The 22,496-nt window shown below is 41.4% G+C and overlaps 1 protein-coding gene across 2 annotated transcripts in view; it reads left to right on the top strand.

Moving 5' to 3' along the window:
* Window positions 1-22,496, top strand: part of UNC5C (unc-5 netrin receptor C) — a 240,106-nt gene that overhangs the window by 176,778 nt on the left and 40,832 nt on the right. For both annotated transcript variants that reach the window (XM_090139303.1, XM_090139304.1), the window contains exons 4-7: window positions 7,661-7,764; window positions 18,628-18,808; window positions 20,297-20,464; window positions 21,731-21,895. In XM_090139303.1, coding sequence (XP_089995429.1) covers window positions 7,661-7,764; window positions 18,628-18,808; window positions 20,297-20,464; window positions 21,731-21,895 — 618 coding nt within the window. The remainder of the gene's footprint in view (window positions 1-7,660; window positions 7,765-18,627; window positions 18,809-20,296; window positions 20,465-21,730; window positions 21,896-22,496) is intronic.

The raw sequence follows: 22,496 nt of genomic DNA, 5'->3' as shown, positions 1-22,496 counted from the left end.
CCCTGTACTCAGCACTGGTGAGGTTGCACCTTGAGTACTGTGTCCAGTGTTGGACCCCTTGCTGTAAGAAAGACATCAAGACCATGAAGCGTGTTCAGAGAAGGGCAACTAAGCTGGTGAGGGGTCTGGAGCACAGGTCTTATGAGGAGCGGCTTACGAGGGAGCTGGGATTGTTCAGTCTGGAGAAGAGGAGGCTCAGGGGAAACCCTATTGCTCTCTGTAACTACATGAAGGGAGGTTGTAGTGAGCTGGAGCTCAGTCTCTTCTCTCGTGTGACTAGTCATAGGACTAGAGGGAATGACTTCAAGCTGCACCAGGGAAGGTTCAGGCTGGACCTTAGGAAACACTACTTCTCTGAAAGGGTGGTTGGGCGCTGGAATGGACTGCCCAGAGAGGTGGTGGAGTCACTGATCCTGGAGGTGTTCAAGGAACGTTTGGATGTTGTGTTGAGGGACATGGTTTAGCGAGAACCATTGGTGATGGGTGGATGTTTGGCCTGGATGATCCTGTGGGTCTTTTCCAACCTTAGTTGGAATTCTATGGATTCTATGGATTCTATGGATTCTGTGATTCTGTGATTCTATGATACATGCCTATACCCACCAAAGCACCTTGTAGTAGGTATAAAGTTTGGTGGAGAGAGAGGTGGGAAGGATAACACTTGGCAGTTTTAATAGGAAGGCATGTCCAGGATGTATGCTATTAAAAGCAAGTAAAAAGAACATTTTTTGCACTTTGATAAGTGTATATAAGAGTTAGCAGAGATAGGATCTTAATTTCTTCCTTGTGCACATTTCAGTTGCTCCTAATCAATATCTGCTGCTTACAGTTAATAAGGGGATTACTGCCTGGCATGATCTGGAGCTGAGATTGCTGAAGAGACAACGGCAGATCACAGGGAGGGCAGCATGGAGTTAACCGAGCATTTAACACACTTGATACTCGTCTTTCTCTCCTCATAGGCATGTTTGTGTGCTGCTTCCCAAATTAATAGGCACAACCAGCTCTCAAACTTCAGCATGCAATTGCAGCAGTAATAAATACACATAAATAAGTAGTACCAAATGCAATAAATACAAATCACGTTGTTTTATAGTAAGGACTTGCAGCTTTATAGATTAATATGGACATTCACTTCACTGTTAACATTGCTTTAAATGAAAAAGAAATACCTTTAATGAATCTATATGGATTTAATCCCCTGGTAGGAACCTTGAGAATATCCTGCCTATATTGACATGCTCAAGAAATAATCATCTTTCAGTGGAGTCTGTTTAGTGCCTGATGGTGAGACAGAGATGCAACCAGAAGTTAACAAAATTTTGTATATGTTTTGGTCGTGAGAAGATAGCTCTGTGAGTCAGAGTAGTACATCAGGAGGGCAACAACAACAAAAAAATGCCATGTTTATATAAATTGTTTGCTGTTTTACTGTTTCAGTGTGCTATTAATTCAATTCTACGTATAAATTGTAATGTGCACCTGGAGTTTCTAATGCCTATCTTCAATGCATTTAGTTAATCTGCCATCTAGAGCCTGTTGAGGCTAAGTCATTTCAATTTTACATTTAGATTTATTTGAAAAATGATATTTAGGTCCCATATTTAATCAACAAATAAAATAATGAAAAGAATTAAGTGTGTAAGTTAGTTTGCAGGTTAAGCTTACAAAGAAAAACAAGAAATATCTAGCTATCAAGTAAAAATATAAGAGGAGGGGAATGGTGTGATCGATGCGTGCTGGAAACCCATCTGCTCAGTGAATTCTTTATGAAGTGGGCTTGCTTGTGTTTTTTACAGTTGTACCAATACCAAATGTCTTGTATGGGCCCTTTACTATCGACTTAGCCCACATGAAAGCTGTTGTTGCAAAAGGGAGTTCTATCCCACCAGTACCTGGCTAAGCTAGCTTAGAGTTGAATATGGAGGAGTGGGACAAATGGTTCTTTGGAGCCATGCAGAGGGTGAGTGAGTTTCCAAGGAATTGCCAAGGGTAAGCTTTATCCTCCTCTGTCTCAAAATGCTATCAGCAGAATGAGGGTAGGACAAATGTTTCGTTTGCTCAGACTGTAAAGACACAATACATACAAGAAAAGTGCAGGCCCTGGGCTCAAGCAAAGCATCTTCCAGGTGGTAGACCAGCAGGCAAGGGGTATGCATCACTTTGTTCAGTATCTCGAGTCAGGCTGTACCCTCAAAAGATACTGTGCTCTTGAAAGAAGTATTCTCTGTCCCCATCAGCTGCTGGACTGTGAGAGCTGATTTTGGTCACAAGGGATGATAGCTTGAAGACTCACTCCCCGGGCTGCTCCTGGCCAGCTCAGCTCTAACCATGTCTTGTGAATTGGGAAAGCTTCAGTGTCCTGCTTTAATCTAATTAACAACAGAGAGCTAGAACCACGCAGGATAAAGTGAAAGAAGAGAACTGTGAACTGAGAGGCTAAACTATGTCTCATAGCACATGATTTCTTATATTTGGAACTTCAGCTTAGTCTCTAACACCTTTTTTTTTTTGCAAAGAAAAAGGTGTTTCTCAGTTCCACCAGCACAGTGAAAAGTGATGAAGGAGGAACAGGCCAGTTTTACAGTATTACTCAGGTTGCTCCAACTCAGGATCAATTATCTAAGTTTGGAAAATAAATGCAGTGAGATGTGCCTTCATACGCATGTGGATCCTTTCATTTCTTAGAACATCATCGACATTTTCCCACTCTTTCTCCAAAGTTATTTTTCTGATGAAGTATTTCATATTAAGTTAACTAAAATTAAAACATCAACAAATCTAGCCACTTGAGAATACTCTCATCAATAGGAGATAGACTTGATTAAGAGAGCTTGCCTAACTTTTAGTATACTAGTAATGGTTTAAAAGTGTCATGCCATATTCTCTCTTTTCTAGTGTTTTAATGGCATTTTTTGCATAAGATGTATTTGGTTTTATATGTATGCCTGCATGTGCTACCCATATAAAGCAAACTGCCATATATATGTACTCCTCATGAAGTTTTTTTTGCATTCTTAAGAACTTATTTCTCTGAAGGCATACATCAAATATACTTCCCTCAGCGGCCATAGCTAATGTGAAAGTTGGATAAAAAATAATGTGGCTTTTCAATTTGTTTTCTTAAAGCTTGCTTTTTTTTTTTTTTTTTTTTTTTTTTCCCCATTTAATTTTGAAATATTTACATAGAAGGAAAGCTGAAGTTGGAGTTACTATAAGGAGCACAGGATAAAGTGTCTTTAAGGTCTACCAAGGGCAGAAATCCATCTTTCCCTGACAGTAATGCTGCATTGTTCAGTTCATTTATGGTTTACATCTAATTCCTGGCTGACAAGTGTCCGTTTTTCATTCTCATTCATTAGTTACCCTTACATTAGCACCGCCTTTAAGGCATCTGGTCTGCCTCTTCTCACGTTTCTCAGAAATGATAAAAGATATCTTTAAAGTTTTACCCACCCACCTGTCACAGCAAAAAACAGAGCAACAGTAAGGATATAAAATCGATTTGATTAAAAAGAAGACTAGGGCCATTCTTTGCTCTTTCTTAGAAGATGACAGCTACTAAAGGAAGTGAGGAAATACTGTGAGTTTATATAGAAGCTATTACCTTTAGTTGGTAAAAATGCAACTTTTGAGTGTTCTCTTAGCTAAGAATGCATTGAACTTAAAGGGAATTTAACAGTGCATAAAAATTAAGCTCTAATGCTCACCTCCTCAGAAAGCATAGAAATTCAGGAATAAAGCTAACAATATGGTGTACGCTGAGTTTTGATTCCCCATTACACTATTTCAGTTTTATGCTTGTGGAAATTCTCTCATTTCAATGCAGTTCTGAATGCAGCCATCTGTCCTTAACAGATAGGCTTGTGGAGAAGTATTTCAGGAGTCTTGGAGGAAAGTCTCATCTTAAGTATGCTGTAAATGTGCTGCAATATATGCCACAAGAGCCCCCTCTGAATTTACTAAGACCCTATATTAATAAAGAAAAAGCTTGGCTCAAGGTGGTGGGTCGGAATCTTAATTCTCCTCCATAGTTTCTTTTTATGAAGACATCCTCAAAGGGGTGTGAGAGGCAGGGGAAATGCCTGCTGGTGCTGTGTTGACCCCTAAGCCTGGTGGCAGAGTGACACACATGAAGAAGCCACTGGCAGAATGAGGGGGACCTCTCAGCATCACTTCCTAGCAAGGTTTGATCTGCTCTGAAGAGATGAGTTGTGGCAGCAGTACTACCTGTACAATGGGGAGAGCATTGCTAACTCAGTCAGAGATTATTCAACATTACTAAAATAATAATGGAGAGAAAGTGCAGCTGCCTTCTTTTTGTGTCTCTCTGTATTGAGAGTGAGGGTAGAGAAAGCTCTCTCAGCATCACGTTTACAGGGCTGCTGCAGACCAAAAGCTTTAATAATTCACACTGTCTCTCACAAAGAGGTCCTGACTCAGAATGGATCGAGTGTTTTATTGTTTTGCTTTTTTTTTCAGGCATATTTTCTGAAGATTTTGAAAACTTGTTTTAAAAAATTGGATGTATTTATTTGTCTTTTACCATTCTATGTGAAAATGTATTCCTTCTGCTTGCAAGTGGTTGTAACAGACATGACACTTCAGAAAAACAACAAATGTCTTTGAGAAAGCTTTGTTTGGCAATGATCCAAAGTCCCTTAGTACATTAGCACACTCACCCACTCCTGGTCGGCAGTGTGAAGTTGTCATGAGGACTGTAAACATTAAATGGAAAACGAAGCTGCAGATTGAAGAATTAGAAGGAAATCTTTGTTATCTACAAAAAAAAGTCATACTGCAAGGGCCATGAAAAATAGAAGTCAGTGCAAAATGCAGTGCTAATCCAGTAGAGTGTTTCACGGTAGCACAGCAGGTGAGGAAATTGTTCTCCTAAGCTTTCCGCTTCTTCGTAATTTAGAGCTCACCTTATTACCATGATTGTCTTTCGCAATCAGTGAACCATATGCCTGGTGAGGTAGAAGCTGCCCTGCACAACTGCTGCCTGTAGCTGTTTGTAGGTGGCACAGCTGCAGCACGAGGTGGTAAGTAGTTCTGCATGGGTTAAGCTGTAAACACGTGGGAGGGAGCCAAAAGAATAGGGTATAAAAGCTTCCAGTCTTGTAAATACACAAATATGTACTTTTTTCTTATTTATTTATTTATTTTCAAATGAGTATCATTTACTCAACAGTATCTAATGGCTCCTTTGAGAACATTACTGTCTATTATGTCAAGGCACCTACTTAGTGTATTTTTAGTTTGTGACTCATTGACCCGCTGCAATCCAATGGCACCAACAAGTGGGGTGGGAGGGGAGCTGGTAGGGGCCATTCCCACAGGATTCATTGCACCTCCCATATCCACGCTGGAGAGCTTCACAGAGAAAACAAGCCCTGCACACCCAGCACTTCCAGCTGGTGATAATAAAGAAGGTAAAGTGAGTGGGTTTTTTTTTACTGTTATTACACATTTCTAGACTTAATGCTGTTTACTTTTGTATGCACTAAAACTGAGGATTTTTAGAGGGGAGTGTTTTGTGAGTAGGTGATTGCTGTGCAAGAATAAGGCTGCTGAGAACTTCTGAGCTCTACAAATGTTTTGGGAAGGCAGGGATGACAGTAAATCAGCGATCCAAGGAGAAGCCTCAGATTCTTGTCTGTCTAATCTGGCTCCACTGTATCAATCCCTCTATATTGGCACGCCTGAATGCTATTATTCATGCACAATTTATTAGTATTATATGCTTCTCTTACCAGCACTGTAACTTTCTTATTTATCCTCGGCTGTGCTATTTGAGCACGTCTGTTATAATTTTCCTACCATGCACGTATGCATACACGCATATGTACATTAAGTGCACTAAGGCACTTCTTTCTTCCTCTTTGAAGAAGAGAGAATTCCTTTGGATATATCTGTGGAATTAACAGTGATACGATTTTAAAAATGACCCAGATGGGTCTTGAATATCTCCATAGAAGGAGACTCCACAACCTTTCTGGGCAACCTGTTCCACTTCCTCATCACCCTTATTGTGAAGAAGTTCTTCCATATGTTAGTACGGAACTTTCTGTATTCAAGTTTTAGGCCATTACGGAACTTTCTGTATTCAAGTTTTAGGCCATTACTCTTAGCCTTATCAGTACACACCACCAAGAAGAGCCTGGCCTCATCTGTTTACCTCCCATCTCCTTTCAGATATTTATAAACTTTTACCAGACCCCCTCTCAGTCTTCTTTCCCCCGCAAAAAAAAAAAAATTACTCAAATTGAGCTGTACAGCCAGTGTGTCCTCTGGGTAGCCTGTCAGAGGGTGGGCTGGAGCTGGTGTTGCTGGGGTTGGCAGCACAGTGGGAGCTCCACAGGCATCATGGACAGCACTGCTCTTGCTGGTTGTCTTGCTTTGGTCACTCTCACATGAGGTAGCCTTGCTGGGCTGGAGGACCTCCAGTGTAGTAAGGATGACAACACACACAACCGTGTGAAGGTTCACATGTTGTCTGACAAAATTACTGATTCTAGACGAAAGATAGCACTTTGGATAGTCTATTTGTAAGGTGGTTCACTTCAGTGATAAGTTTTCCTGAACAGCCATAGGTTATAGCTTCAAAATATTTAGCATTTAAGTTGATCCCATAGGGTTTATTTCTAGTATGACACAACTATTTGCACAACCTTGCCATGAACTGGCATAGGGAACTTGTCTGACTTCAGAACAAAAATTTTAAAATCCCTTTTTTTGAAAGGTGTTTTTTCAAAGATAGATCAGCTCTCTGACATGGCTTCCAGCATGGCCTCCATCTACCTGCAGCAGGAGCCAACAGCAGGGAGAAATGTCCCCAGCTGTCACTAGGGCTGGATGCTCACTTCTCCAAAACCCCATCCTCCCTGATACTACACAGAGGATGCCAGTGCGTGGTGGAAATACAGACGTAGTAAGAAGGGAAATTCTCAAGTCCTTTTTAACACCAGTGCAAATATATTACAGATGTACAAAAGCCGAAGTGTGCATCTGCCCAGTACAATGAACAGTTCCATGGTTAGGAGACACATCTGATGCTCCTCTGCCTTTGAGGTTTCTGTGGTGCTGTGCACAGATCCATATGTCGTTTGACTCCACATTATGACTGTTGTTATCTAGTACTACAGGAATAGTGAGATAGTAAAGACAGATGAGCTAAACTTGTAAAATTAATGATTAAAAATGGCAGTACAAACACTTTAAAGCAGGAGTTTAGGAAACTCAGCTTATGTATTTTAGTTTTACAGGCTTATATAATTTCCTTTAACTTTCTTTAGTATTTCCCAGAATCTCTTTGCAAACATAAATTATCCAAAGAAGGAATTTCTTTCTTGTTGAGTTCCATGTCTGGGCGTGACCTTTCACAGTGAGGCCTTGGTTCCTGGCTGGGTTCATGTGTACTACCACAATATAAATAATAAATCTGCTATGAAACCTTTGACCACTTCATGCTTGAATGAAGTGAAAACATGCCTCAGTCTTTATTAAGTGCTCTACTTTCTAGGGAGCAAATATTCTATTTTCTCTGTTTAAAAAGACTTTTCTCTTATTTGGTCGTATGACAATGAAACATGAAATAAGCAAGCAGTTATTAATACTACTAATTTATTAATACTGTTAATTCTTCTTCTCTCCCCAGATCTCAGGAAGACTTTTGAGCAGGAGCCCCTGGGGAAAGAAGTGTCCCTGGAGCAAGAGGTCCTGCTCCAGTGCCGTCCTCCTGAAGGCATTCCGGTAGCTGAGGTGAGCAGTGGTGGTGTTTTGCCCCAGCAGCTGGTACTTGGATGTCCTAACTCAGGCCTGATCTGTGGCTAATGGAGCAGGGAATAAGGGCTTAGCATGATGAATGGGTGGCAATGGAGAGCTGGCTGCCTGCTGCTGGTAGATAAGATTGATCTGGAGCTGATTAATGACTTTGGAGGCAATTACGATGTCTTGCTGGGCAGAGCTACAGGTGGTGTAGTTTCAGGGTTTTTTTTCCCTTTCAAATATCCTAGTTATTTCTGACATCCAAGCAACATATAAGTGGTGGAGTATACTGATACCAGCCTATTATCCTTCCCTTCCCTTTTAAAGAAAATGCCATTTCAGTTTTTGAGAGAAGCACCTTCCCAGCTCACCAAGACATTTTAATTCCATCATGCACTTATGCACACACTTGAGTATGCACCAGGGTAGCTAGCTGGGTGCACAAGGACGTACTGTGGTTCAGGTGAAGCAGCATGTACTGGCAAGTAGGGGATGCATCTGCATAAGAATTCATCTTCATGGATTTATCTTTTTTTTTTTTTTTTTTCCTGACATTTAAGTATTAGAGAGTGGGTAGCCTTCCACCCACTTGGCAGGAAGAAACTTTCTCTTCACCAAAATCTGTGCCCACCAGCCGCAGCAGGTATCCCTGCCTACATGCAACTGTGGCTTCAGCCAAAAATGGCTCCAGACTCTTTGCTCACAGCAGGGGGTTCCTGAGTCACGGAGTGGCTCTGAAGTCCTAAGTCTGCTGTTGATGTTCAGTGAAAAATTCATATTGTTAATGAGGGTAATTCTCTTCAGTCTCCCTCTGCCATACAGGAAACTGCTGCCGATTTGCATTAAGATAAGCTAGACTGTCATGGCTAAGTAGCAAAGCTGTTGTTCCTCGGCACTGATGACTGATTTCTCAGGAGACCAAGCTTAAAATGTTGCCTCCCTATCTTATGCAAGGTTTAATCAGATTTAATTTTTTTTTTTTTTTGTAGAAAAGTGTCTACAAACATCTGAGGGAACAATTAGCATAGGTTTCTCCTGTTTCCTTTTTCCCTAGGTTATTTTCTTTCTCCTTTACAATACCCAAAGCTGTACAGAGCATATAGGTCTGATGAATCTGCTTAGTCAGTTGGCTTTCCCCAACAACATTTTAGTGAATTTTTAATATATTTTTTTCCATTTATGATGCATCTTTACATCAAATCAATATGCTGTCATGCCTTGATGAGTATTTGAAATAGGATAGGTTATTATGGAGGTGCAGATACTATCAGAGAACTTCATTAACTGAAACTGAGATTGGTCATAATGAGTGGTTTATTTGAGCATGATGTTACAAGCACCTCTGAAATTTCAGCAATCAGCCCAGCTATTTCCATGGAAAGGTCTGTAAAACCCCAGTCAGGTGGCCAGGCCTGGATTTAACATGACATGTGGAAGGGGAACTCTCTCTGCTCTTATAAACATTCTGCATCTTGTAATTGCTGTTCTTAAGTCAAATTATACCTGTCCTCCTTCCACTGAGCTGCTGTAAAGGCAAAAAAAAAAAAAAGACAAACAACAAAGATTCCTCAGTAGCCTTGTCTGCTTCCTAATACAAGGAACTGAGCTCTGAAAAGATCCTCTTCAAGTTCTTCTCATAATAATTGCACTTATTTCTGCCTACTTGTATCCTGACTCACTCCGTCAGTAGCAGGGACTCATGACTCTACATTGGCTCCAAGTCTTATTTGTACGATGGTCAGGGCAGACACCAATTACCACTTGGCAGCCTCAGAAATCATATACTACCCATCTGACATTGAAAAGAACTGTTCTCGATGTTGTATTTTTTTTTCTCTCTTCTGACTCTTGAAGTCAGGAGGAGATCAAACACCCAGATTGGACAGCCGCCTAATACAGACTCTTTGTAGATTCTTTCCAACACTATTAAAAGTACAAAGACCTGAACACTAATGAATATGAATACCTTAATGTGACACTTTATTACAGCCACTTGGTGAAGCTGGTAAAATAAATTTTAAAAAATACCGAGATGAAAGGTAAGTTGGTAGGTTGAAGGATTACATGATTATTTTAATTTAGAGATGAATTAATTCTATGCTTATGACTTCCTTTATTTGTTCAGAGGATTTTCTGATAGGATGGTACAGGTAACTATGAAAGCACTTGGAAGAAGGCAGGCAGCAAACCAAGGCTTTTTGTACACTGAGTGGTTTAATTTCAAGTACAGTAGGTAACACTGTTGCTGTAGTATTAGCAAGTTAGCAGTATTTACAAATGCTTTGGTGAGCGTGTACCTTGGACTCTCCCCACTCTGGGCATTGTGTTGTGTTTTTTTGTTGTTATTGTTTTTTCAACTTCCTCCCTTGTGAAGTGGTCACTGGATTTAGCAACAAAATGGGAAGAAGAGCTTATACTGTGAAACTGTATGAAATACTCATTCAGTGAGACATCATGCTGGAATCCAGAGTCCACAAGTCTTCCACTTAATTTTTCTTTTTTCTTTTAATTCTGTCCCTTAATTTTGTTTTTCTCTTAATATTTCTAAATAGCTGGAATAAACATGCTTAGGGATAAATACTTTTCTCTTTTTTGTAGCTAGGGTATTTAGTCTTGTAATTCTCGGCATATTTAATTGCAATTAACTGCACTGATCTCTTGCAGGTCAATGCAGGAGCAGATATTATTATTATTGAAAAGCTGAACCACATAGCAGCATTCAGCTGTTCCACAGGGCAAGAAGGACAAAGGTTGAGATGGGCAGCAAAGCTTTTAAAACAGCACTTACCAGCCCCTTAGCCCCTGCTAGGACATGACCAGCATTAGAGTAGACTCAGATCACAGCTACTGAAATGAAACTTCAGGATCCACTTAGAAGAAAAATAGAAGAAGGCGTGTTAAAGTACACCAGTCTCATGGCCTGAGGTCAAATCAAAGAAAAGGTTGAATCAAAGCACATCTTGCTTGTTCACTTGGGACGAAGTAAGAAGCAGAGGGTTTGCTTGGTCACTAGGAAAGTCAGATCAGCTGCTCTGTGTCCATATACCTCTGTCCAGCATCTGTGCCACTGCTCCATAGCATGTAACTCCCATCCTAGCATTATAGCCAGTACCAAGCTGAACCAACCTGCAGGCTCTGACACACCTGAGGAAATGTTTTGCCTTTTCCTATATGTGGCCTAAATGAGCAGGCACAGATACTATTATTATTAAAAAAAAAGAAAGAATGAATGAAAATGTAAACGAAAAAAAAGCCTGCCCTACCTCTATGCTTCCTTGACCTGTGCTTTGCCTTGGTGGGAAGGAATGCGACAAGACAGTGAGATAGTGAGATAAACAGTCTGACCTGCTTATCATCAGAAGCTGCTGCTGCTGCTGCTCCTCACTGCTGGACTTCAGGCAACTCCAGCTTCCTGGTCTCATCCCAAATAACCGTTTCTGCTTCACTCTGTTTTGTGCATGCATTTTTTCAAGCTTAATCTGAGAAGTGGATAAGGATCCCATTCTGATGCATTCCAACACTAATGGCAGAACTATTAGCAATTAATTCCCTAGGTCATTTAATATGTTCTTTTGAAAAATGCCAGCATCAAATTGCACATGATAAAATATAGTCCAAGACAGAGTCACATCAAATTAGGTCAATGAAATAGGATATAGATCAAAGTATCAATGAGATGTAAGATTGGTTAATATGCCATAAGCTGCTAGATGAACTTTTGCATAGAAATGTGTGATTTGCTGCACCTTCAACAGGGGGATAATTGCTTCTTTAATTATAATTGAAGTGTTTCACAGAGGAGTTTAACTGAAGACCAGGGTGCAGTGTATAGTTTAATGACTCAGCTGAGTTTAAAACATGACGTGGTATTCTTGTCTTCAATTAGGTATTAGGGCAAGAAGCAAAATGTCCCTCAGTAAAAAGGCATAACAAGATCTTTTACCAAGTCAAGATAACTATAGCACATAATTCATTCCACTCCTGTTGCATGGAAGCAGCTGGAAGCTAGGGATTTCTCCAAGTAGGCAGCATCAGGTAGCTGCTCTATCTAATTGTTTATTGATACAACTGCTGTTTGTTTTGTTTCATGAGAACTGCTCATGCTTTGCTGCAGTTATCCCTTTATTTGAAATTCATGTGTATGCATTTCCATGGAGGTGAGCATTATGGAGACAGTGTTTTATATTCCCAGACAGAAAGTGAGTTTTAAGAGAAGGGAGAGAAGCAGTTTGTGGGTACAAATACTGATCAGCTGGGAAATGGCACTGTCCTTTGCAGTGCTTGTATCACATAGCAGACTTATTTACCCAGAGCTTCAAGGGTGGGCAAGAGGTTCATGTCCATATGTCAGTGTTGAAGATACAGCAGCCTGATACCCAGTTCTCACCTTGCCTGCAGGGAGGAGCAGGGAGATGAATAAAGCTCTTTGGTACAAAGGAACCCTACTTTCTCACTGCTGCTCCAAGGACTGTCCATTCATTTTGCCCTGGAGAGCCATTGGATAAGGCCTAGCAGAGCAGGTCTGTCCTTCAAATGTAAGGATAAACTTCCCATAATAGTCACTGTGTGGTCCTGTACATTTCCGCTCCTTTTTCACCCAAATCTATTGGTGGATAGCTCTCTTCTGAGAAGCAAGAGTTAACTTACAGCCTCTTCCTTGAGAATAGGCTTGCATGTTGGTCTTGTGCTACCCTAGGAAATATGCTGACTATGAGGTTGTATATTTGTTTGTTTATATTTACCTTAGATACATATTTGGAAGACATATAGTGTAGGAGACAGTTTTTACTAACATTTTTTGTTAAGCAGATGAGCATCACAAAAATTTCTGAATTCTCCCCTTAGAGAAGATAGCTCATATCCTGGAGAGACTATTCTGCACACCTACAAGGTGCACAAATCCTACTTTGACGCCAACAGATTTTCGCTCCTTACAGACTTCACAGTGCCAGATGTGCTTATCTCTGACAGCAGTTTGTGGAGCTTGAGCTCTCCTCAGCATTCACAGTCACCCAGCAATAACATTTGCCTAGGTCAGTTCTTGTGGCAGTAGCTTCTTCGAACTTAGTATTCACAGTAAGCATGAAGAATGTTAATGCCTCCATATTTAATAGAGCTGTTTCCAAAATTTGCTTTGTTATCACTCAAGAGTCATTTGATCAAGTTTTGCTGGGTTTTGCTCAGGAATTTCTAGGTACTTCTAGAGCTGATGGTCTTCTATCATTAACATGTCCAATGTGGACAGAACCCTAAATACCTTTGAAATCAATTGGGGAAGTTGTACATATGGCAACTTCAGGGAGGACAGAAAGAGAGCTGTTCTCAAGGAGTGCCCTCATCCCCAACATCCTTCTTCCTTGTTGAATTTAGTGATCCAGAAAAGCCTATAATTCAATCTATTTGTCCATTTGCCCATCTCCAGTGTATTCAAAGAACCACAGACTTCACATAAGTGACCTGTTTAAAGCTGTTTCCAAACTCTGGGACTTGTGGACCCAGGACCAATCAACATGTATGAGCTGTGAGTCATCTGTCCCTAAACTCTCTTTGCAGCAGGAAACGGAGCACAGCAACTCCTGGGTGTCACAGGGCGGGCACCCCCATCATTTCCAGTTAATGATGCCATGATCTTTATTTAAATTTGCAGGTCTGTGAAAGAAAGTTTTCCATCTGCAATTACTTGAACCATGCAGCCCACTACGGCCTTGGAAGTTTCCTTGTTGAGGCTTCACTTCCCCATTGTGCACAAAATGAAGCTGTAATAGGGCCAGAGACATCCAGCAGCTGTACATACACTCTGTATATATTTTAGTGTTCAAGCAGCAAGCTAGATATATGTGCAATTAAGGAAGCGTTTCCACAGCAGGAACACAAATTCCCTTTATTGGCAGCAGAAGTAAAGAACAACTGAATAAAATGTCACTGCAGTTTGCATTTGCTGTCTCATTCTCAATATGTGTTCTGCAGTCTCTCATGGCTGTAATCTCAGCCTCTTTGGAAAGAGATTTTTTTAACTTTAAACCAACTAGCATGCAAAGTACAGCATCCTCCTGTTGATGGGATGAAAGCATACATCTGAGAGCAAGTCCAAAAATCAAGTAACTTCTTCAAAGAGGCACTCAGATCTCAATATACCTGAAATAACTGTTGGCCCAATAGCCTGTATGAAAACTGCTAGTTTCCTCTGTCTCACTTGGGCACCTTGCATTGTATCCAAATCAGTGGTTAGCTTCACAGATGTTTTATTAGTTCTGTGACATATAAAGAACATAACCTGGATCACTGTTGTGTCTGGGAGATGAGATAGAATGTGATCCTGCTGTTTTGCAAGCCATGGGGAATGCAGGTTCACAATCATCTTTCGTTCCAGGTTCCTCACTCATCTTTTATTGAGGCAACTCTCTCACTACTCCCAGCTGCTTGCAGCTTGTTTGTTCTGTCGGTCTGTGCCTAGAGATTTTGCCTATGCCTACAGGGGTAGAAAATGTAGTGCTGGTGTTGGCAGGTGCTCCGTGCTCTGAAGATGGGCCTGGGGCAAGCTGTTGCAGGGTAGTGAAGGATCTAGGGCCTGCACCCTGCTGGATTTTCTTGAGATCGCTAAAGGAAGAACCAGAGGAGTCCACATCCCTTTTGCATTCTGTAGTTCTTTTTGAGCAGCTGTGCTTCTGCTCTACCAGCTTCTAAAACAGTCACGCATACAAAAGTGTGCCAAGAGATTTAAGTATCTGATAATGTTAGTAACTTGGCATGGCTAAATTTGTGTCAGCAATTAGCTTCCGTAATAGGTTATCCAGCATATGTAATCACTTGTGTGATTTATATCCTCTGTGCTCATTTAGCCTGCCCAGGAGCCTGGACAGGTTTTGCATGCTGTTGGATCTGCCTAAACTATGTTATTTCAGGCTGCTGAAGCATCCTGCAGTGGGACAGGGCTATCCTTAGCCCCCAGGTACCACCATCCCGGTGGCTGCAGGCTTCCTGCTCTCACCGATGGTCTCGCTTCTTATGTCGAATGGCATGTGGCAGGTTCCCACTGTTAATTAGAACAAATGTGCCAATTATGTTAATGTATCTCCCGATACCAATCAGTGAATAATTAGAGTCAACACATCTGTCTCTCACCAGGGAGCAGGATGGCAGCACAGACACTACAAAGTACACTGCTCTGAATTACAGCCACATTGGGTTGTGCGTCCTCGGCTGCTCACAGGGACAGTTGGGTCTTATGGCAGGCTGGGAGGTACCTTCTGAGCAACTGCAGGGACTGTAAGCTCATCCGCTGCGCTCACTCCTCTGCTTACAGACGTCTAAAGTAAAATTACCTGAACTAGGAAACTGGCAATAGAGATAAGAATTTCATTCTGGCTTTGTTCTGGAGGGCTGATGTTTATGAAAGCTGAGTGAGTGTTGTTATTTTCCATAGCTGGCATGTCCAGGAGAGAAAACTTAAACACCCTTTATGGCAGTATTGTGGCTGATTAAATGTTTGCTGTTAGATGAAGGAAAACTTATGCTCAGGCTTGTTCTATACCTATGCACAGCTATCCATGCATTTATGAGTAATAGTTGGAGAGATATGTCTGGTTTAATTGAATAGACAGATCTAGATCATAGAATCATAGAATGGTTTGGGTTGGAAGGGACCTTTAAGATCATCCAGTTCCAGCCCCCCTGCTAGAGACAGGGATACCTCCCACTAGACCAGGTTGCCCGAAGTCTCATCCAGCCTGACCTTGAAAATTTCCAGGGAGGGGGCATCCACGACCTCACTGGGCAATCTGCTCCAGTGTCTCACCATCCTCACGGTAAAAAATTTCTTCCTAATATCTAGTCTAAATCTACTCGTTTCCATTTTAAAACCATTTCCCCTCATCCTGCTGCTACATGCCATTATAAAAGTCCCTCCCTAGCTTTCCTGTAGGCCCCCTTCAGGTACTGGAGATATCTGTTAAAGAATCTTTGTGACTATAGCCAGCAAATGCATACTCTCAGTATCTAGGAATAGCAAGCATCTCCTCCAGAAATGTCTTCTTCAGAGAAGACATTGAAAAACAAAGTCACAAGGGCTTGGTTTAGCCTGACCCTGAAGATGGACATCTTGTGGATCTCAGAATGCCCATGGGCATCTCACTTCACCTCTGCCTGCTCACCTGGTAGAGCGCAGGTCTGTGGCACAAAGCGAGAGGGCTACACCCTGGGGAATAACATGGCATCACAAGAGAGTGTTGCTTTTAATTTCAGTAATAACAGTTTGCATACTTGTCATTCACAAGTCATACTGTCTCACTCCACTTTGCTCTCTTTTGTGTTTGACACCCGATCAGTTTATATGTACATGAAAACAGCCCTGCTTTCCTTAGATCTGCTTACACTGCAACTCAAACCTGCCTCTTGTCAGGAGTGCTGAGCGCTGCAGCCAGTGGGTGAGTAGCTTCAGAAAAAAAAAAAAATAGGCCATTAGCAACTGAAAATATATACTAACAGAATTCTTATTTACATGTTATAATGTGCTTTAATTGGTTAACATTTGTACAAGGACTGAAAGAGAAAACACAAGAGCTAATTATTGCAGGAGCAGTGTGCTCTTTTCTGTGTTGCTCTTTATACTAATGGCTAAAATGTGTAAGAAAGAAGCATCCCTTCTCTTGTCTCAGATGTTTTCTCTTCAGTTCCTCCCTTCAGATTTTGTGATACTTTGCTGTGTGAACAGACTCATTACATCGTTAAAACCCAGATATCAACACAAGAATGAGTTGGATTATATTCAAGAAGTACCTAGTAAAAGAGATGAGATTTAGACATGCACACACAGTACCAATGTACTGGCAAAGCAGATTTTTCAGAAGAAAAAATAAATCCTGTGGTTCTGCAAGCTTAATGTTTTATTGTTAGCAAATTCTGTAAGCCATTAGGTGAAGAGGATCTTTTTCCCAGCTGATTTGACAAAGAGCTAGAGGCAGTATACTGAATTATGTAGAGCCTCTTTTTTTTTTTTCTGATATTGGCAACTCTTATTTTCATATCCTCTTCAGTTTTCTTGCAGGGATGAAAGGGAATTTAATGCTCATAGCTTTAATTTTGTCTAATCAGCTGAGACTCAAGCTGAATATGCATGTGTGTGCTTTTGTGGAGAGAGAGAGAGTGTTGCAGAGTGCTGGTATTTATTGAATACAGAGCTCTTGGCGAGGAGGGCTGGTGCACATACTTACATGGCTATACCAGGAAAATTGTTAGCTGAGCCTCAGACCACGATACAAGTGTAGTCCTGTCCTCACCGATGTCCTGATTTTCTCAATGTGCAGATCACAGAAAAAGTAGTGGTGGGTCTGAAGGTGTTGGAGTGCACAGCTCTGGCACTGTGTGTAGCATCTTTTAGAGTCCAAACACTCCATCCCAGAGATAGAGTAGGACTGAAAAAACAGAAAGATGCTTGATTTGTGTGAGAGATGGGGGTTAAGTAGCAACCTTCTGCAGGAGGAGAGGTGAGCTGCTGGCTGTTTTTTCAGTCTGGGTTGCATGCAGACTTGACCTGCATGTGGGAAAAGAGCCAGAGATTGCCACTGACTGAACAAGAGTCTGTCCATCTTGATTATACTTGATGGCCATGGGGATTCCGGAAAGGAAGAACAATTTCAATCATCCTGGCAAGCAAAACCAGGTTATGACCAAGAATTTGTGTCTTCCATGGCAGATAAAACATGAACGCTGCAGTGATAGAAACACAGCTTCCAAAGATTTATGTCTTTTTATTTCTCATCCATTCCTATTAATTTCTGCAGGACTTTTAGCATCACTTGTTTTGGGATGATTTCAGAATATGTGGCTGTCAAGCAGCGCATCAAAGTGGAGTTTGAGAGAGCAGGCCTTGGCAGATAGCACCTCTTGGGCCCAGCAGGCTGATTGTGTTTATGTTTTTCTTCCTTTCATTAACTCTGGGCACAAGCTGAAATGATCCAGAGACACGAAGGCCCTGCTTTGATCCATCCAGGTCCCCAGTCCCTTCCTTCAGAGCACACTCTGTTCAAAGGAAAACAAGCTACTAGTTTTTCAGCCAAATTACATAAGGGTGGCTCACAGCAGTCAGCTGGGATATAATAGGGTGTTTCTTTGGGAAGGCAATAAAAAGAACATTGTCTGGATTAAAAATCACATATAAAAATATTTTTATGTGTAACCAAGGAAATTACACTTTATTAAAATGAAATACAGCTTATATAAAGAAAAAGGAAATCTAAGCACCGATGTAGTCTTTTTGAGCTCCTATTTCCTTGGTAACTGTCTCTGTTTCATTTAACCCTGACTACAGCAGAATGATAGCAGACATATATGCATGAGTGCATGTGTACTAGAAAATTTTGGCCTGTTTGCTGTCTATCTGTTATGTGGCCTCACCGTGTTACAACTTGTGCAGATGCATACAAGGTTACTGCACTATTAGATGAGATGTACAAAGATTGGGTGAGAGACTTGGTCTTTTTTAGGTTTCAGGTGTAAGGGAATGTTCTGCATGTAGATAGAAACCTTAGTTATCCTATTCCATATCCCATGCCTCATGCTCTGAAAGCACACACAGCAGCTGGCCGACTCTGAAAATGCATTAATACTTTGAAGGCAAGCCATTCAGTGAGAGTAACGGTGGGAGATAGTGAGCCTGAAGAAAAAGGTAGATGTCAACATTACTCTTCCATACTCCTGCCATGGTGCCACCTTCCAGTTGGCAGTGTGCACCAGGTGAGTCCTTTGTAGTGTGCTTCATAACTCTCTCAGAGATGGGCAAGAAGATGGCAGATTTTGTACCCACTGTGGTGTGACCAGTGCTGATTCAGTTTTTCCCCTTCTGCCCTTTGAATCGCTCAGGTGGAGTGGCTGAAGAATGAAGAGGTGATTGATCCCGTGGAAGACCGAAATTTTTACATCACCATTGATCATAATCTAATCATCAAGCAAGCCCGGCTTTCTGACACAGCCAACTACACTTGTGTTGCCAAAAACATTGTGGCCAAAAGGAAAAGCACTACAGCAACTGTGATCGTCTATGGTAAGTGATGCCTTTTCCTGCGGCACAGGGGTGAACAATCAGGAGGGAGGCTTCTAGAAATGTAACATGCCTGTATGCAACTCTTAATGCTGCTAGCACTCAAATTGCTACATGGAGGCTTCCTCTAGCATCACACCTTGCTTTCTACCCATACATTTCATTCTCTCACTGATGCTTTTCAGAAATAAGAGTGAAACTAAAATGAAATCTGTGCTTCCATGTACTGGTAAGAGTGTCTGTTCAACGGACTCACCCATCTTCTTATCCCTTTCTAATCAACCTATTTTTGATGCCTATTACCAAAGCATACTCTGATGTCAAATTCGCAAAGCACTCTATGGCTTCAATTCATAGGAACACAACCTGGCTTGGAAATAAATAAGGGGAGTAGAAAGTATTGAATAGCATTATTCTACACAACAGCCCTGATCTGATAATGAGGTTGGCCCTCCTTTGGCCAGCCCAGTTTTTCTATTGGGGTCTCTTCTAGCCTGTCCTGTTTTTCCCCACAGCTTGAGTTCCTGCCCCAGTAAGCCATCGCTACAATGCTTCCCAAGCTGGGGTTTCCTGCAGAACAAAACCTGATCTGACAGCATGCCAGCTGACTATCCTGGTGTTCCTTACAATCAGCTTAATTATAGGATAGACAAGTGGGAAGAAATCCCTATGATTATCCCTAATATTCATTTCATATTCAGTCTAGCAGTTAGATTTAATTGTAAGCAGTTGCTTCCCTGAAGTTACAATGAGGGCCTTTTAGTTCAGATTTTATAGAAAAACAGCTGAATTGAGTTGATTAGCAGTGTTTGTGATATTGAGAGATGGACCTTGCAAAAGCACTATGTTTTGTAACTGTGGTGAATGCAAAAGCATAGACATATAGGCATGCTTGAACTCCTCCTCATTTATATACAGTATTTTTTTGAACAGTGAAGTCAAGAACGTATGTAGAGGAGCAGCCACTTGTGTGGGTTTTGATATTATATCCTCTTAAGGGTTGTGTTATACCACAGATATTTGGGAGCTGGGGAATTTAAACGGTTGGTATGTTATCCGTACCCTGATGATGCCATTAATACATAGAGTGGCACAGTTCCCTCTCCATCCACATCATTCTTCTATCTAAACTAGAAGCTGAGGCAGGTGGAAAAGAGTGGGCAGAAACATCTTCCCAAGGATAAATATCTCCCCAAAGTCCAAAATGAAAAATAGTGTGAGCTCACTCTGAACAGCTTAAATATTTGTCATGGAGGTGCTCGGACATTCATACGCACCGGCTGTTACTACACTGGGGTGAGTGGAGTTGCCCTGACACCCCAAAATCACCATCTGGAAAAGAAAGATAAATCATCACTTCCAACTCTTCCTGTTGAAAGCATGAGAGTGTCTCAGTGTTCGTAGATGATGGATAAATCCAACAAAGAGGTGCAGTGCAAGTTATCTCCAGGATAGCTTTCATGCAGTCACACTCTTCCTCTTGCTTTCCAGTGAATGGAGGCTGGTCTACCTGGACTGAGTGGTCAGTGTGCAACAGCCGCTGTGGGAGAGGCTTCCAGAAGCGCACAAGGACTTGCACTAACCCTGCCCCACTCAATGGGGGAGCTTTCTGTGAGGGGCAAAATGTTCAGAAAATAGCTTGCACCACCTTGTGTCCAGGTAAGGTATGAACAGCATATAGCTCTCAATGCATGATTTTTTTCTGGCACCAGTCATTCCAGGAGAAGGCCGCTAGTCACAGAAGCTTCTTTCTCTTTATTAATAAATCCAGCATTTCAGTGAATGAATAGGAAATTGTGTTATGTAAGTAGATAAAATAGTGCACACATTACATCAAGCAGCAAGGGATTTGGTCCCACTTTTGCACACAGATTGCGACCTTGTCTCAGCCTTAGTAATTCAGGGGATTTGGAGAACGCTCAGAGCTTCAGACAGTGGGAGATAAAGCCTGAAAGCTCTGGAACAGGACAGGAATTTGAGTCCACAAAGTAACGGTGATGCAAATAAATTTGTAATGTTTGTTCAGTCCAGCTGTCACAGCAAGTGCGTCATTTGAGACATGTGAAGAGCGGATGCCAAATTTCAGGCACATTTACCTGACTTCAAATACAATACCTTTAAAAGGTATTTAAATGCAAACTTATGAAAATTACAAAATTGTTTTAGGAGACAAAGGGTAGTTTGTGGCCTTTCCATGACAACATTCTGCCATCTGTCCTACTGCCTAGTACTCTCCTATGTTGGCTGCACCACTGAAATTAGTATCACTATGGTGTCACCTTCAACTTAGGAAGCTTGGCCATCCAAGACAGTCGTAGGAGTGGGTCAAAGGAGTTCAAATGAGCAAAAATCTCACCTCTTCTCATTATTCCAAGTTGCAGTCTACTGTCTCAAGCTCTGTTACTGGAATAATTTAGTTATTAGTTCATTGACTCTTTCACATTTTGCTTTTGAAAATCTTTGCGGGATTTTGAAAGGTGCTAAATGCATTCCTGATTCTATTCGTGTGAAATATATCAGTGCCTTTAAATAGTTCTTTTAATATCAAATATTTAAAATTAAATATCTTCATTCTAGGGAAGAGCTGCTGGCCAAGTTTAATTTTAACCTCTGTGTTAAAAAAAAAAAGGAAAAAAAATCACAGATTGCCAACTTGCACACTTTGAGCATAGATAAACTGCTGACATGTTTCTAAAAAGGGAGAGGAAGAGCAGAAATGATGCTGGGACAGAAATAGGACTTTTAAAAATACAGGCTGGTTCATTTCCTTGATTCACGTGTTGGCATGGCTTAGAGTCCTTCCTTGCTACGATAACTGAAAATTCCAGGTAGAGTTATCCCAAGAAGAGCAAGGATTTGGCTTGGTCCCACACATCCCTTTGTGTACCTGTTCCCCTAACACCTTGTGTCTTCTCCTTGTCTCAGTGGATGGCAAATGGACATCCTGGAGTAAGTGGTCCACTTGTGGCACAGAGTGTACCCACTGGCGCCGGAGGGAGTGCACAGCCCCGGCCCCGAAGAATGGAGGCAAGGACTGCGAGGGACTGGTGCTACAGTCCAAGAACTGCACCGACGGGCTCTGCATGCAGGGTGAGTGCTGCTGCATCAGCTTTGGGGTCCAGGAAAGATGTAGCCATAGAAAAACCTGCTATTGTCATCATATATCTCCTGACAGCTGTTACCTATACAACCTTCATATAATTTATGCAGTAGCATCATGAAGGTCTGCTCTAGTACTGAGATCTGTTCAAGTCTGTGTCTGTCCATGCCGTGGTCCTGTCTTAGGGACTAATAAGACTGAGATGAAAGCAAGAGTACGCTTGTGCTGTGATTCTGACTTTTTTGCAAGCAATATCTTCTATGTCTTTCTCATCCATTCTTAAAAATGAAATCTTCTCCATTCTGCTGGTATGTTGAAACTTCTCTTTGCATTTTGTTAGAATAACCTGAGTACAATAACTTCTCTCCTGAAGAGTATGAGACACTTCTTCCTTCTTCTCTGTTGAGCCTCAGCTCTTCACTGCCCAAACAGATCATAATATGCTTAGAGTTTTCTAATGAAAAAAGAGTCAGGAATTTTTATTCTCTCTGACAGATGACTACTGACTGAAGTAGTCCCAATGCCACATAAGTAACACCACTAAACTAATAGGTCTACTTCCTGAGTAGGTGGCTACTGTCCTGGCAACAA

This window comes from Phasianus colchicus, chromosome 4 (assembly GCF_987193195.1).
Source record: "Phasianus colchicus chromosome 4, bPhaCol1.hap1.1, whole genome shotgun sequence".
NCBI lineage: Eukaryota > Metazoa > Chordata > Aves > Galliformes > Phasianidae > Phasianus > Phasianus colchicus.
This window is presented reverse-complemented; position numbering and strand designations above follow the sequence as displayed.